Source organism: Thermobia domestica, chromosome 15, assembly GCF_964235325.1.
Source record: "Thermobia domestica chromosome 15, izTheDome1.hap1.1, whole genome shotgun sequence".
Lineage (NCBI taxonomy): Eukaryota > Metazoa > Arthropoda > Insecta > Zygentoma > Lepismatidae > Thermobia > Thermobia domestica.
In genome coordinates, this window is record NC_137468.1 from 108,329,287 (window position 1) to 108,346,429 (window position 17,143).

Here is a 17,143-nt window from a genome sequence, read left to right on the forward strand (position 1 = left end):
ATATGTAGTTTGGATTTTGAATAGAGATTGAGAATTTTAATAGAACTAAAAGAAATATAAAATTTATAAATGAATTAATTCAAGTTAAAAGTAAAGAAGAATGGTAAATAGAAACAGTTGAAAGAGGATTTTCAAATTGGTGTTACCGACCACCAATTATATTCTATTTCTAGGGGTAGTCTATGTGATGATCACGATACTTCTACAGAGAATAGAGGAATAAAGGGTGTTCACTTCGCAGATGACATTATTATCATTATGGAATCTAAAGTAATAATTAACAGAGTGTTCCGATACTTGAGGAAATGTAGTGAACAATGTTGGATAAAAAATAAACCTTGACAACGCATAAGTTATGCCACTTAGGATGAAAGGAATTATCAGCTACAGAAGTTGGAAAAGTGAGAAGTAGAACTGATTACTAAAAGACATGTTTGCAAAGACAATAGAAACCTTTTAGAAAGGTGAAAAGTATCATGAAAAATATAGTGTGTAGATCCTTAAACATTTTTTTAAAATAAATAAACTAATCAAGTGTTAACATGGAATATTGTACGAGCAGAAACCCGGGCAATGACCAACTACAATTATTCTAAATACGAGCAAGAAAAATTGAGAAAATGAGTTGGGAAGCTTAGAAACAATGGAATTAGTAAGAAATTAAGGGGGAAATACACAAATGTAACACACAACCTTAAGTAAGAAAACAAATTGATTATCACATATATTAAGATTAAAGTTTGTTATATGTCGTGCTAAAAAAATAAAGAGGGGAAAAAACATATTTCAGTTGATGAACAAGATTAAATTAGATAGTTTATTCTTCGGACGAAAAGGTCAGCACAGGACTGTAGTGGTCTTATGTGGAAACTTCTGAATTTGAGGTCGGTGGCCTACCATTGATGGCAGAACACACTTGTTTTACGATAATGATCTCGGTGGCTCGACATATATAAATATTTAGATTGTAAAAGTAGTAATTCGTCATAGATTTTACGTTGTAAAATTTTAAAATTGGGAAATTTGTTAATATAATACAAAGAAATTTCAATTTGTTTTCAATTTATTTTAAGTCACAAAACGTATCCCCATCTAGCCTTTTTTCCCTTTATTCGAAAGGAACGGAAATGTTACATTAAAATAATTAATTGTGCATTAATTTTTGAAATATGGACACAGTTGGGTATTTGAGAATATCATGTGAATAAAACTCACTCGATCAGTAAACAATTCTTTCCCGAAGTTTTCTTGAGAAACGAATAATGCTATAAATTAGGACCTTCAAGGATAAATTTGTTTATGAATTATGGATAAAACTATTAAAATTATTTTACATAAAGTAACAATTTTCTAAATTTGGTTATCCTTCTTTTAGGAAAATAAAATGAAATCTTCCAGTTTTACGTTCCACGATTATTCCATGTAGGCTAAAGAAAATGGTGTTGATAACAATTAATGAAATGGTGCAGTGAAGAAAGTGAGAGAATCCCTAGAAAATCCTCGCACACGGTATTTATCCTCACAAAGCCCACTTAATGTGAGCTAAGATCAAACCAGGGACCCCACACACCAGAGGTGAACGCTCTCCAACTGAACCTCCGCCGCCCCTCCTTCTTTTGGGAATTTATATATATATACGGGGAAATCAGCTAAAATTCAACGGCACGTATTATCTTCGTCTCCATTAAAGGTTAGGTCATACTCCTCGTGCTTGATTTAGAGGTCTGCACGGGCTCGGGCCTACAAAGCATATATTACGTCGGACTCGGGCCGTACATTTTTAAATATACAACCATTTCTCTCGGGCCTTTTCGGGCCTAACTTTGTAAATATATTATAGAACGATATTTATTGCACAATTCTTTCTTAAGAACTTTTAAAGTACAACTGCAAAATTAAACCTCTTATTACTGTAAATAAAAATACAATTTCGCGTTAATTATTAAGTTTTGTAATTCGGGCTTATTTCGGGCTCATTTGATTATCTCACGAGCTCGGGTCTAAATTCTAAAACATATTTCGGACTCGGATCGGGACTCACATTATAAACTCACGGGCCGGGCCGGGTCCAGGCAAAAAATTCCGGCCCGTGCAGACATCTAGCTTGATTCTGGATCTTATTACTAAAATGTGAATCGATTGCACTGTTGCTTATATTTAAAGAAAAGTTAGAATCATAGAATAGATACATAGTTTGAGATGTCTGCTTATAAAACATATTTCAAGTTTCAGGACTCAGCCTTAGTCCGTGCTTTTCATGACTGTGGGGTAACGGTTGCTTATGATTAAGACATTTCATTCTGTCTTAAGAAAGAAGAACTGTGCAAATAGTCAAGATATTTGATGTGATGATCAGGAAAATAATGTTAGAATGTTAGTCTATATTAGTTAGCTCAGGAACTGTATTTAGTCTATACTTAACAAATACAAATTTTCGCAAATTCTATATCTATATTAATCTTTTACAGAAAAATAAAATTAATATTGTGCAACAACATTTAATAATAGTTAATGTGAGATACGCTTTCTGCAATATATTTAACTGTTATTGTCAACATGCAACTGCAGCGAGATTAGAAGTGTCTAGAAGGTTCATGTTCTTCTAAAATGCAGATAACTAATAACCATGCTGATGTACTGTGTACAGGTTATCATGCACTCTATTTCCGTCACGCATGAAGAGCATGACGCAAATCCGAAATGTCACGCGCCAAATCTTCTTGTCATATTCAGATTTATTTTTTTAGTTAACAGGTTAATCTAATGTGTTTATTCAAGAGAAAAGTAATTTCTACTTAGAAATATTAAATGAACATGAGTTTATACATATATCGCGTGATTTAGAAACTGGCTCTCATACACCACAAAAAAACAACATATGTAAAAATAAGCCAAAATGCTATACTGTGAAGTATCAGTGCAATCATAATGACATGATTGTGAGATAACTGTGTAAACTTTTAAATTACTTCGCCAAATTCAATTATTTATTAAATTGCGGCTATATTCTACAGAATCATGAACTCTCTCTAAAATTCAACGGAACAAAACTTTTATTAATGCTGTACATTTGCCAGACAGTTTGAATAAGCATGTATTTGTTAATTGTCACTTTCGAAATTGTCAATAAACAGGACTAGTTTCCTTCTTCATTTTCCGCATACCTTACGCACAGACTGATACTTCCTCGTTCATTGAACGCCAAAGTCATCACTTTACAGCCAGACAAAACCATGGAGGACACATGGACAAAGGGTATTCGACACACGGTTAGGATAGGTGCAGGATCGACGAGAGAAGCGAATCACACCATTGGAGAACAACCAGCTCCATAACTCAAGAATACCATTCTGTTGATTTATCACCGCAAATACTTCGTGCTTAAGTTGAAACTAGTGGAATGAAGGTGTAGGAGAACATCATCGTAAAGATGCATTGTCAAGAGAGAACTTGACGCCCCTTGCAGATCAACAGGATAGAGATCCAGATGTTGACTGACTCCAGTTTATCCAGGGTCCTCCAGAGAAAGACATTCATTGTTCCAGATGACCAGAACGACGCCAGCCTCGTTGGAATATCAGGCTAGTGCTCATTCCTTTATCTTGGTTTAAACCTTTCTCTTTCTCTCACCTATTTTCCACAACTAGTCATTTTTCAAAATTGAAACATTTGAATTTCATTTAAATTCAACCATAATTTTATAGTTAAGTACCGTGTTGTGCCTCAGTTTCATCCCCATTTTGTTGCGTTCATTTAATAAGTATTCTGAGCTACAACTGATGCCACAGCACCGGCACAGTATACAGAACCTAACATTAAGTAATGTGTTTCTTGTTCCTCTCAAGGGGTGTAAGTGCCTATAAAGAACAAAATAATTTTCTCAGTTTAGCTCTCCTATTTTGTAGTGTGTAGGGTACTTTCTTTGTAAACTCACCCACTCATTGTTCTGTAATCCTCATAGGCTAAGCATCACCACTGGAAAAACACCATCACATTCTACCCTTATGTATATCGTTGGATTTTTCGGAAGGATGGATATTGAGTTTGAATCTTCTGTAATAGCTTCGTGCTTTTTAACCATGTTAGGTAGCGCCTTGTATGTTAATATGAATATCAAGAAACATTTTTGCATGACCCAAAACGGACAATATGACAACGGACATATGCTTTTCAATATGATTTATCTTATTGATTATTATTTTTATATAACGGAAGCATATTTATAAAAATTATTTTATTTTATTTTTTACTTTTTAGTACATTCTGTTTTATTTGTTAATTTTTTTAAAAAAGGCACTTTTTAGTTTTTTCTCCTAATGCATTATGAAAAATCATGAACGTCTGAAATTTTGTTCTGTGAATGTTAAACCTTGTGTAGTAGGTAATCATGCTTTACTCAACATTTAGCTTATAGCAATAATCTTAATATAATTTTTTTTTCGAAAACTATTTTTACAAAGGCAACTCATTGTCAAATAATTTTCATCATATTTTACAAAGAAATATTTCATTCACAACCCTACAATTTACCGTAATTCGCTTTCTTCACATTTTTAAAAAATAGCTTACTAACGGGAGTATTTTTTGTTTGGCCGATTTTCTAAAGAAAAAGTGGCTCTAACAATTTTATTGATATTTCTCAAATACGTTTCTTTCCAGCTCTAAACTAGTAAACACTAATTTCTATCGAAGAACCTAAGGAAGGTTAATTAATGGATGTTGATTCTCTTTATACGATGTGTTTAGAAAACGGATAATGTAATATCTACAAAATATCTTGTATTTCATTCAAAGAATTTTGTGATGTGTGTATAGTATTTTTATAGGAAAAATTCAGAATAAAATAATTTACTAGTGGGATAAGTGTTGTTCAAATCTTTTTTTTTTTCGCAAACAACTCTAGCGATTCATTTAAATGGAAGTTCTAGTTCATGTACCTGTTAATCCATGCTCAAGATGTCAATAATAATAATAATAATAATAATAATAATAATAATAATAATAATAATAATAATAATAATAATAATAATAATAATAATAATAATAATGAAGAGTGAAACCGCTTATCCTGTTTAAAATCCTTGAATCACTTTATGAGGCATTTGGCCTTTTAACTGCTGGTTACGTATATGTAGCTAAATTGTGTTTTCCGCTCCCCCTGTTTTACTCATAAGATCAGGTGGTAAAGTTTACATACATAAATACAAATTCACACTCTTTCTCTCTCCCCAAATCGCACTAGTTACGAAAATTGTTGTTCTTGGTCCAAAAAAACTTTTGTATCTTCAAACCCACAAACCGTACTTAAATCAGCTTAGAAGGTATATTGCCTAGGACAAATAGTACTTTTAGATACATTTTTGATGCAGATATCTGAATCTTGGATCCCAATAGAATCGCCTAATTAACAAAACAAATACCGTTTATAGTAAAATGTTCCGAATATATAGAGCACAACACATGCAAATGGTACTATTCTAAAGCCTGCTTCAGTCTAAAGAAAATGACTTACAAACTAAGACCCATAGTAAGGATACGAGCATGAGTTTCCTAAGGGTCACATATATTTTTACCCAATACAATATGCATACAATATGCATATATATTTTTAAAATGTTGTAATAAAATGGTTTAAAAGTATGTTTTATCTACTTATATAGTGGCCATATTTTAATGAAACTTTGAATGTATTTTCCGAGGTACATTTCATATAGATATCTGAAATTAGATCCCCATAGGAGTCTCAAATTAAAAAGCATGTCACTTTAGGAAAACTTTCGGGACTTTTTCGTCAAGTTCTCACGACTTTGTGTGTCAGTGACAAATACGTATGGCATCATTCGAAAGCCTGTTGGTATCATTCTAAAGACAATAATTTTCAAGCGATGAAGCTAAGGCAATTAGGATATTAGCGTTAAGTTTTCTAAAGTATATTTTTTAAAAATTTTTAGTAATTTCGTTTTCATATATGGTTCAAAAATATTTTTATATTCATACTTATTACTTGTACTTAAATGTCATTAAAATATTTGTAGTTTAGAATGTTATTTTCAAAAAAATTAAAAATATGCTTTTCCGGAAATTGCTCGACTTTAGTATCATTTGAAAACTTGATTCATTCTGAAGACAACAGCGCACAAAGTATCAATGTAAAGTAATTAGAGTACAAGAAGGACTTTTCTAAGTGGAAGTCTTCAATTTCCTTTTTAAAATAAACAACTTTAAGAGAATGAATAGCTTCATGCAACAAATTAAACGAAGTATAAAATAACACAAGAGTATGTGTCCAATAAAATAGTACTTAATCATCTTAAATTGTTGCTTTTCATTTGACAGGATTTATTCAGAATATAGTGAAAGACCCAAATATAAGACAAATATTATCACTGTCTCACATACAGATAAAAAAGTGTATTTGTTTAATGTCCCTATTTAGCACCGAGGCTATTTGGAACGTCGATCTACATTTACCATGAGTCCCGAACCACATGCTCCTCTTGTGAAGAAAAATGAATAACTAAATAAAAAGAGAAAAATATACTGATTAAATTCTCAACTTACAAAAGATTCATGCTCCGAAGGGTATGTGATAATATATTTTCTATCCTCTTCGTTCTCTGTCAGAACAACAATTCCTAAGTTTTCCTTTGGATATTTAAACCAATGAGCCATCAGCTTCTCCACATCCACCGTGATCCACCCTTCTCGAAGTGGAGTTTTCAGTGTGATTATCCTTGCCATAGTCAGAGATTCTCCTTCTTTGATTTTAATCACTTGCAACACTTCTATTGTGATAATCTTATCTATACCATCAGGATTTTTTAGATAAAGCCACAAGTTTGCACTTAGCACCTTGTTTCTTGTAATCTTTTCGGAGAATTTAAAATATTGAATATTTTGTCCCTGTTGAACGTGGCGCAGATGGGGTGCTGAAAGAGAAGAAAATGTAGTTAAAACAGGTTTCATTAATATTGCAATAAAATGCAAGATAAAATAATATTGCATCTATCAAGTATCAGTACAGTATAACTCAATTATCCGAACTCCATTCATCCGGTTCGTCAAATATCCGGATCAATCAGCAAATAAAACACTACATAAAACGTACGCTTATAGAAATACTAATTGTACGGATTATGTATCCAATAAAAATATAATTTCCTTGACATTCCTATCTAAATCAATTTTAAAATTTGTTTAATTGGAATTTTCGAAGTCTATATTTTTTAAGTGAATATTTCACAAATTTCAGGAAAACTGTATTTTTCTTTTCTCAAATTCTAAGCAAATCCGAAGAATTAATTTGTATGTCAAAAGTTGTAACTAGACTTTGAAGTGAAAGCAAGTAGTGTTGAATATTGATAATAGATGTAGTAGGAGTAAGTAAAAAAAGTGATCGAGATTTTCCCATTGCTTTTATTCTTAAGATTTTGGATCCAATTATTCAGATTTCTGCATATCATGATTGCCCATAAGTCATTAATCTGTATACTCGAATTGGGTTGGATTTCAAGTTTAGCGCCACTTTTGCCAGTGAGACTATATGAAACGCGGACTTACAACTTAAAGTGAGGTCAAAACCACATGAGCTCCTGCCGGGAATCGAATTCGAGACTTTGGCACCAAAGGCACGTACGCTATCCACATAGGCATGAGAGAGCTACCAGATAATTGAAGTTTCACTGTATGTTACAGTTTTAATATGTAGATTGATACTTTTTCTACTACCTCTCTTAGAACGTTTTAATAATAATATATTTATTTATTTCTTAAGTGCAAATACTCGTATTACTATAGAGAATAGAACTGATTCTAATCTTAGTTTACCCGTTAAAGGATCTTCTGTAGTAGTAGAAAGGGTTATGCGATTAGCTAAAATAACAGTAGTCTTCCTGGTGTACGTTAGTGGTTAGCGCTTTCCATTTTTAAGCGAGAAATCCCCGGTTCAAATCCGAAGGCTGGCTGATATTTTCCACTGTTTTCTTAGTTCCACAAGGAAATGATCGATATGTTTCATTTAAATATAGGCACTAGCCGATTTTTTCCTACTGTTGCTAATCGTTGACGATTCCAGTGGTCTTACACTGTGGACTGTTTGGAAGTTCATCAAATGAATACATAATGCATTAATTATTCTCCGCTATCTTTATTTGTTGCTGCTTACACGTTTTCCCCTTATATTATACGAATTTACGGCATACTATTCAATAACGAGAAACTTTTTGAGCCAACGGACTTTTTTTAAGTCGCTATAATTTATTATCAGTACTTTTTCATCTTTTGCCTTTTCTAAATTTTAAAAATATACTGTCAAATTTGGGAAGGTCAACTGTTTTAACTAGAATGTATAGGATAGATCATTAATTTTGAAAAGCACTTGTAACTTTCGAACTAATAGATAAAAGACACTGAAATTTTGTACGACACAGACATCAACATGGGGACATTGACGTACTCTGAAATAACAACAGATTAACAATGCTGCCATCCCATTATAAAATTATATTCTTTTCAAATGTCACTATGCCAGCATATAACATATTTTAAAGCCACATATTAAATGAAAACTTCAAATTCCACACTTATTATTCAGTGTCACAAACTAAGAAATTACAGTATCACAAATTTTAGTTTCCTCTGCAGCAATAATAATGTAACTGAGACGGACAGAACAATGGATATCCATAGTATTTTAGTGTCGAATTTAATGATCATATGATATATTTCCAATGAAAAGGAACAAAGTTACAAAGAATTGAAAATTTACGTTTTTTAAAGGGCTTCGTTTCGAGAAACTGCTTAAATAGGCACCACATCCAATTACTAGGTGGTTTTAAAGATCATAATACCATTTACAATAATATGACATCTACAACAACTCCGAAGGTGCTTAAAATTATGTAATTCCGAGAACATGTAACTACAACTCTCAAAAAATATTACTGTAATGTTATAGAACCAAAGGAAAGCAACAATTATTACAAAGCTTTCCCATTACGTCATTTTAAGCAGTATAACTATCTCTACCAATGTTTCTCGTATTTCCGAAACAGTTTGAGATATCATATTGCTGTAATTGTTGTAGTGGTAAATGGCAATATGATCTTTATATATTGAAGACCATTTATACATGATTAGATCTGATATTTCTTTAAGTAGTTTTCGAAATAAAACCTTTTTTAAAAAGTCACATTTTCAATTCCTTGCGACTTTGTTCCCATTCATTCGAATTATATATTATGACCATAGTTCCGCACTAAGGTATTTTGAATGTGAATTGCACCATCCATCTCACATGTTATTACTGCTATACAAACCTTCAAAACTGTGAAGCTTGTAAAACAGTAATGTCATTAGTTTGTAATAATGAAAAATAAATGTAGTACTGTGGGCTTCCTTTAACATGTAGATTTGATATACTGTATGTAACGATTTGATTATATATATATATATATATATATATATATATATATATATATATAAAAGTTTATACTGGGTTAGCAACATTATTAATATTCCAAAGTATGTTAAGCAAGTCCTTTCATTTGATATTGTACTTACATACAACAAAGTGCCAGCGTTTTTCATCTATTAGTTCAAAAGTTATAAGGGCATTTCAAGATAAATGATCACCCTGTATATGGATTATTTTAATGGAAGTTTAGTAATATAAATATTTCTTTGCGGTTATTGGACAATTTCTAACATTGTGTTCACTTCAAAAGCAGTTAGGTTCTATCTAAACTGCAATAAGTAATATCCTTATTGTTTTGTAGATGTATGTAGTGCATGCTTTCTTAATAGTGAAAATGAATTTGATAACATGCAAATTTTATTTGCCTCTACTTTGGCCTAGCAAAATTAATATTCTCTATTCTAGACAAGAGTAGGTAATTACTATCTCTTTCTGTGCATTTAATAAAACTTTGGACAAAGACATGATAATTATTTTCAAAATCGTTTGAGACCTTTGAAAGTTAAACTTTCTCATAAGTATCTGCGACTGCACCAATTCGTCTTATCGTGACTAATGACTTCAATGCAACTGCAACCCACATGTCAACAGAGCGAAGATGGTTGCATAACACGTGTAAGTACAAGACCATCTTAATTTACTACTTAACAACTAAATAAGCAATGAATGTTTTTATTAGTTATTTGGCAACTTCACCACATTCTTGATTTTTTGGGAAGAACGAAAACGGTTTAAAAAAAAAACAGAATATTAGAAAGTAAGGCGTTTTGTATTAAACAATGTTACTGACAGTTCTACGTCTGATTCTACTCTGAAATCTGTGAGCACAGTTTATTATTCGTAACTGTTGGGACTCAAATTTCTGCAGCGCCGTTGAAGCTCAGTGATAGAGTGTTCTCCTCTGGCGCCTGATGTCCTGGTTCCATATCTGGGATCAACATCTCCTCAGATCTCAATCTGATACTGGCACAAGTGAATATTTCGTTTCAAAAACGTGTTATATATCCAAGTGGGTAGTCAAGACGTTGAGAATGAAATATAAGTAAAGACAACCAAGAGCATACAGTAAAAGGGTACCGGCACTTTCTGAAAAGAAGAATAGAAAACACAAGAAGAAAAGAAACACAAAAGACTTAGGGTTTACAGAACAATTTGTTTAATATCATGTGCAGCGGAGATATGCTGTGAACACTCAAAGGCAGAAATAATCGTATGTCAGAAGGAACTTACGGAGAAACATTTTGGATTTGGACGGGAAATACCACAGCAGACATTATTGGTTTACTCAAGGTAAGTAGTGGAAGGTCTATCGAGAAATTAAAAGAATTATATGTAGTGTTTATTGAGTTCCAGAAAGTGTTTATAAAAGGTTAGAATGGAATGGAAGGGTTGAAAACTTAAAAGTAGTTTGTGCATGAGCTAACAAGATAGTTAAAATAAAAGTGAAATGAAATGAAATCTTTGAGTTTTACGTCCCACGGTTATGCCGGTTAGGCTAAAGGAGACGGTGATGATGAGTAATGAATGAAATGGTGGAATGAAGAAAGTGGGAGGGAACGGGAGAACCCCGAGGAAACCCACACGGTGTTTGTCCACAACAAAGTTCACTTGGCGCGAGCTGGGATCGAACCAGGGACCCCAATCACCAGAGATGAATGCTCTACCACTGAGCCACCGTGACCTCTGTGAGGTCTGTAGTTCGAGTCCAGTTCTCACTAAATGGGCTTCGCGGTGGACAAACAAGTGTTCGTGGCTTTTCTTGGGATTCTCTCATTTTCTCACTTTCTTCATTACACCATTTCGACCTTTATTATCATGACTGTTCCCAGCATAATTGTGGAACATTAAAACTACCTGCAATATTCTTAATAGTCTTTAAATATATTTCATATTATTTTCAATATTTCTACCTAACCCTATTAAAACTCTAAATGAAAGTTTAAAAAATCTGATTTGTTTTTATCTTAATTTCCAGTATTGATGCCGTGAAAAAGAAAAACGTGTTAATTTATTAATTTATTTACTTTAGTTTTACGTCCAATTGCAATTGCTCTTTCAATTAAAGGTGACAAATGATTTATGTGGAATCAGAATATGGGAGAAATTAGAGAATCATGAGAAAACCCACAGACTTGATGTTGTCCACCACAAACTGACTTGACCTGGTATCAAAACAGGGACCTGTCACACCAGAGATGAGTTCTCTACTATTTAGCCACCATTCCTCGCCCCTATAATTGAAAAAATATATATGAAAAAGATATTTCAAATGTTTCTTATGCAATACTATTCCATATGAAGAAAAATTATACACATTATGAGAAAAAAGCAATGACAAAGAAGAAGCTTTTAAAATATGAATGTCAAAAGATGGAGAAAAATAGCTGAGTGGAATTGAGAAACGATTTTAAAAGTTGTAGAAAATATGAGAGAGCGAAGAGCAGTGATGCAAATAATTGAACCACTCAACTGAATAACGTTGTATGGCACATTTTGGATTGTTCTGAGTTACCAATGAACATAAGTGACATATACAATCTAGCCACTCAGAAGGAAAGATGAGGCCGCTATGGCTCAGTAGTAGAACGATCGTCTCTGGTGTGTGAGATCTTTGCTTCGATCCTAGCTCACGCCATGTGGACATTTTGTTGTGGACAAACTATGTGAATTTTCTCCGGGATCTCCTATTTTCTCCCACTTCTTTATTTCATTATTTCTCATCATCACCGTCTCATTTAGCCTACACTGCATAACCATGGAACACAAAACTAAAAGACTTCACGTTTTTTGTTTGCTTTTTCCCTGTAGTTCAGGAACATACTACAGGTTTTCATCGTTTGTCTCGAATTCACTAAAATTTGCTATACAGCGTTATACGGTGGAATGTTTCAATTATATAAAAGAAAAATATAAAACTTGAAATATGGTACACAAAAATGAAAAAAATTATAAAGCAATATTGGAATATAGAGACGAAGAAATTATCATGGGAACTGTAAGGGTCCTCAATTTGCGACAAATGACTTTCTAGTGATAGTAGTATGATAATAACGATAGGGTCCTGAAGCAAAAGATAAATAAATAAATAAATAAATAGACTAAGAATTTTGCATACTTAGTATTTCAAATCACGCTTCAATTTTAATTACATCTTAGAACATTGGCTATTGCATTTTATTGAAATATGTTTAAATATTGCAGTTTTTACATAAGGCTAAATATTTTCTTCTTTCACTCCTGTTGTTATTTGGCCGAGGTTTGATCATAGAAATCATTTCTGACTAAGGTTTTCTAGAATTCTCCGTATATTAATCGATTATGATAATTATATATTATATATAGTATCCCTTTTAGCACTACGTTGCATGCCTTTGGCGTGGAAGATCCGGATTCCACGTAGCTGTAGGTCTACGTCCCACACAACCTCGTTGCTGAAAAGGAAGCTAAACAAAAATCAAATTAAACCTTTCATCACTGAGGCTATACAAGACGTGGACCTACAGCTTAACATGAGTTCAAAAGCACATGAACTCTCACTGGAAATTAAAGTTGAGTCTCCCATACCGGCGGCACATATATATTACCCCTGTAGCTACCAAGGAGCTCTAGTTTATAAATAGTAGTCTATTTGGGGATACAACTATCAATAAGTTAATAAATGTACAAGTTTTATTCTTGATTACATAAATACTGCTGATACACTAGTTGTGGGTCATAGTATTGAAGCAGTAAAACATCAAGACGGACACAAACTATTACTGAACTACTTAGTACGCCGAAGTGAAACGTCCATGCAAATAGACATATGTATATTGTATCAGTTCATATAAAAATGTCGAAGAGAAAATAAACAATTCATTTAATTGCTTCAAATACCCACTAAAGACGAGCGATTTATCATCCTTCATAATCGTTCCAGTGGGGGATACATCTGACGGGCTAGTAAATTATCATTTCTCATCTGTCTCTCTGCAAGGTCATAGTTCAAACCTCAATGGCAGCTCATATTAAACAGTAAATCCATTATGGTTACTGAATAGGGACATTAAGCTTCAAAGAAATAATTTAATTAATCACTGGAGTCAGGGCCATCGCGCGGATTGTAAGCGCCCGTGGCGAAAATTCCAAGGCGCCCTCCCCCCAGTGTGTTATGAGAAACAAGCAGAGTTTATTCCTACTTATAGATTTAAATATGGAATTTAATATCATAATTTAAGATAAAAGAAGTTAGTATTATGTCAATGTTTTAAAATGAATGGCTTTTGTAGTTAAAACATAAAAGATAATGAAAACATGGTTTTGAATTATTGAAAATGAGTGCTATTCTTGTTTATTTTGAACTTGATACATATCAACATAGTAATAATACGTTGATATATATTATTACTTGATGCATATCAACTTGATAATAACTTGATACATATCAACATAGTAGAATATACAAATAACGATGCAAATATTAAATTCAAAGGTTTAAAAAAAATCTTCTCGCAGAGGGCTGGAGAGAGTCCCAGTTGATTAATCCTAGGTCTAGACGATGTTTTACATTACTGGTAATTTTCAAGTTCGATACTCTATCGGGAGTCCCTTAAAGATATAATCTAGGTCCCCTTTTGTTTCTTCTTGTTATTAAGGATATTCGTCTGTGTATTAAAATTTCTCAAGTTCTTTTTGCCGACAGTCTCAAATTATACTCCAAAGTGAGTTCAACTGATGACTGCGGGAAAGTTCAATAGGGTCTACAAAGAGTTCAAATATTATGTGATAAGAATAAAGTAATCTTGAATGTGTCCAAATGTAAATCTGTATTTTTCACTACGCAAGAAAATCCAGTTAACTTTACCTACACAATAACTGGCATTTCCTTGTCTATCCCACATACTATCAAAGAACTAGGAGTTATATTTGATAGCAAATTAACCTTTGCTCAACGCATTGACATAATAACGAGTAGTGCATATAGAAGCCTGTTTAATTTATAGGATAGGACAGGATTTCTACAAAGCATCAATACCTATAAGGTTATATTTTTCATATGTGAGGTCAGCATTAGAATACTGTTGTACTGTTTGGACACCAAATGTTACTAAATACTCTGATTCAATAGAAAATATACAGTTTAAATTCTTAAAAATGCTTGCATACAAGAAAACCGGTTTCTACCCAAAGTATGTTTCCTACGAAGATATAGTAACGAATTGTAATTTTCAAACATTAGGAAAAAGGAGATGGGTGTTTAATGTGTTGTTCTTACATAAATTACTAAAAGGTAAAATTGACTGTCCAGAATTAGTTTCAAAAGTATTATTACATGTTCCAATAGGTAAGACTAGAATAGCAAACAACGGGACATGCTACTGTAGGAAAACAAGAACTAACATATTGCATAAGTATCCTGTGTGGAGAATGTGTGCTTCATATAACGAAATAATTAGATTTTATGTAGTAGATGTATTTACAATGTCCAAAAACAAGTTCAAAACAATTGTCAGGCAATAATTTCTGCATAATTAAACGACGTATATTTGTGTTTGTATAATAGTGTATGACAGATAATTATCTACACGATACTATAACTGGGCATTAAAACTCTAGGAACACCAAGGTATTTTGGCTTACATTAAAAACTAATGGGTATGAGTCTCAAAGGTACCCCCTGGTATTCCTAGAGTTAAGCCTGTTGTGTTGTCCCTATGAAATAAATAAACAAATTTTACTTAGCCATGCCCTGATCATTAATAAAATATCTGATTTAACATTATTCCTTTTAAAAAAAATCTTTACCAACGTAATCTGAATTTCTTGAATTTTGTTGATTTGTCGTTCAGGCGCATCCGTGGCCGCGGCGCTCGGAGCAATCGCCCCGGTCGCCCCTCCCACACGACGGCTCTCACTGGAGTTAATACGATAAAAGTGGGAAAGGATAGGTCGTTTATTTAAATGTTTTATGAGGTCAACTCTGTCTTACAAGAAAATTGTTCACTTTCGAATCGTTCACTTTTGAGGATGTATTTGTATGATTTTATGATTAAAGTACTTTGTTTTTTTTTTTTTTTTAATTTTTTAAGTATGAAGAACCATCAGCATTCTCGATTCTTAATCAAGAGTTCACCGCTTCGAATCGTGCAGCTGAACATCCTTATCTTCTTGAAGGTGTCCTTCCTGCACAATTCCTTCATGTGAATGTTAAGAGGGTACACTTCCATATAATAGCCTCCCAGAGAGGACTCTCAGATCTTTCATTGTTAAAGCTTCTATTTCAAATGGCTTTACCGCTTTTGGTAAAGAGAAAGTAAAGGTAAAAAAACAATTTAACTATGATATATCTATTATATTACGTAAATAAAATATTCAAACAATATAATTTGATGACAAGTATGAATAATAAAGAAAGGTAACTGTCTTCTATTGTTCTTGTGTTAAACGCTATATTTTATTTCCTTTACAACTAAACATTTTCGTTCACATGTACCAGTTGTGAAAAATTTCCGGAGGCAGAAGTCACTTTTTATCAATCAAAACGACCGAAATGAAGCGGCTTGCTTTCTAACTGTTGACGCGTGCTTAGATACTTTAATTATATATATATATATATATATATATATATATATATATATATATATATATATATATATATATATATATATATATATATATATATATATATATATATATATATATGATTTTTCAGCCCGCAAGTTCTGAAATATGCTTCAGGTACTAAAGCTACTTCTATTTTACTCTCTCTCTCTCTCTCTCTCCCTCCCTTTCCCCACATTCAGGGACAATTCCTAATCTTACCCCTTCATCCGTAAGGCTTTTTTCTCTTTGTTTTCTTTTTTCTCTTTTTTTATCACCTGAGGGAAAATGATTCTCCTATCATCCCTCAACAAATGTGGCCTTTTTATGGGCATTTATTAAACACAAAGGGAATGGCTGTCCCAAGGGAGGGATCCCTACACCTCCTACTTTACCCAAGGACCACCGTTCCGTGGAATGCGCAACACTCAGCTCTAATAAAAGTGAACCTTCGCGGGAAGTTAGCTGTGTGGAAGGGGATCAAAAACCTATTGCCTTGATCCTCACAATGGGTTGGAAGTTAGCATGAATTACAGGGTTACCATCTACATTAAAATACCGTAGTGTTGTATATACAATGCAAATTAAATAGAAAAGCGGAATATTTACTACTATACTAAAAATGAAAACCTTATCTTTAAAATCTTGTCCCTTACTTTTTTTTTAAAGTTGTCCATATTTAGTTCCCCGAATCAATATAAACTCGTGTACGTAGCACTTTTGCAACTCTTTTACTTCCTGCATAATCATGTGATTATGAAGTGAACATAATGACCATGATTTCAGTTTAAAAATACATATGCAAAGAAAAAGTCAATAAGTGTTGTTTTGATCTCATTTATGTAATAATGCATTATTAAATATTATTATTCACATCTTCGTAAACATCCCTGGCTAAAAAACGCATAGGCATACCGCGGCGTCAACAAAAGCACACCCGTTGGTCATATCTGTGTCAGCTGTTATTATTCAATTCCCTTTTTAAAAATCTTTCCCTCCGCTTTCTTTTTTGGAGAAAACAGATTTTAATACCCAAAACTACTTGAAATCTATACCACTAAAATACTTCACCTTATTTCTACAAGGTGA

The 17,143-nt window shown here is 32.8% G+C and overlaps 1 protein-coding gene across 1 annotated transcript in view; it reads right to left on the reverse strand.

The window, feature by feature from the left end:
* The window catches only part of myo (growth/differentiation factor myoglianin), a 112,114-nt gene that overhangs the window by 4,331 nt on the left and 90,640 nt on the right, over nt 1–17,143 (reverse strand). Inside the window, exon 2 of the mRNA XM_081740044.1 lies at nt 6,562–6,929. Within this exon, the coding sequence (XP_081596170.1) occupies nt 6,562–6,929 (368 nt within the window). The remainder of the gene's footprint in view (nt 1–6,561; nt 6,930–17,143) is intronic.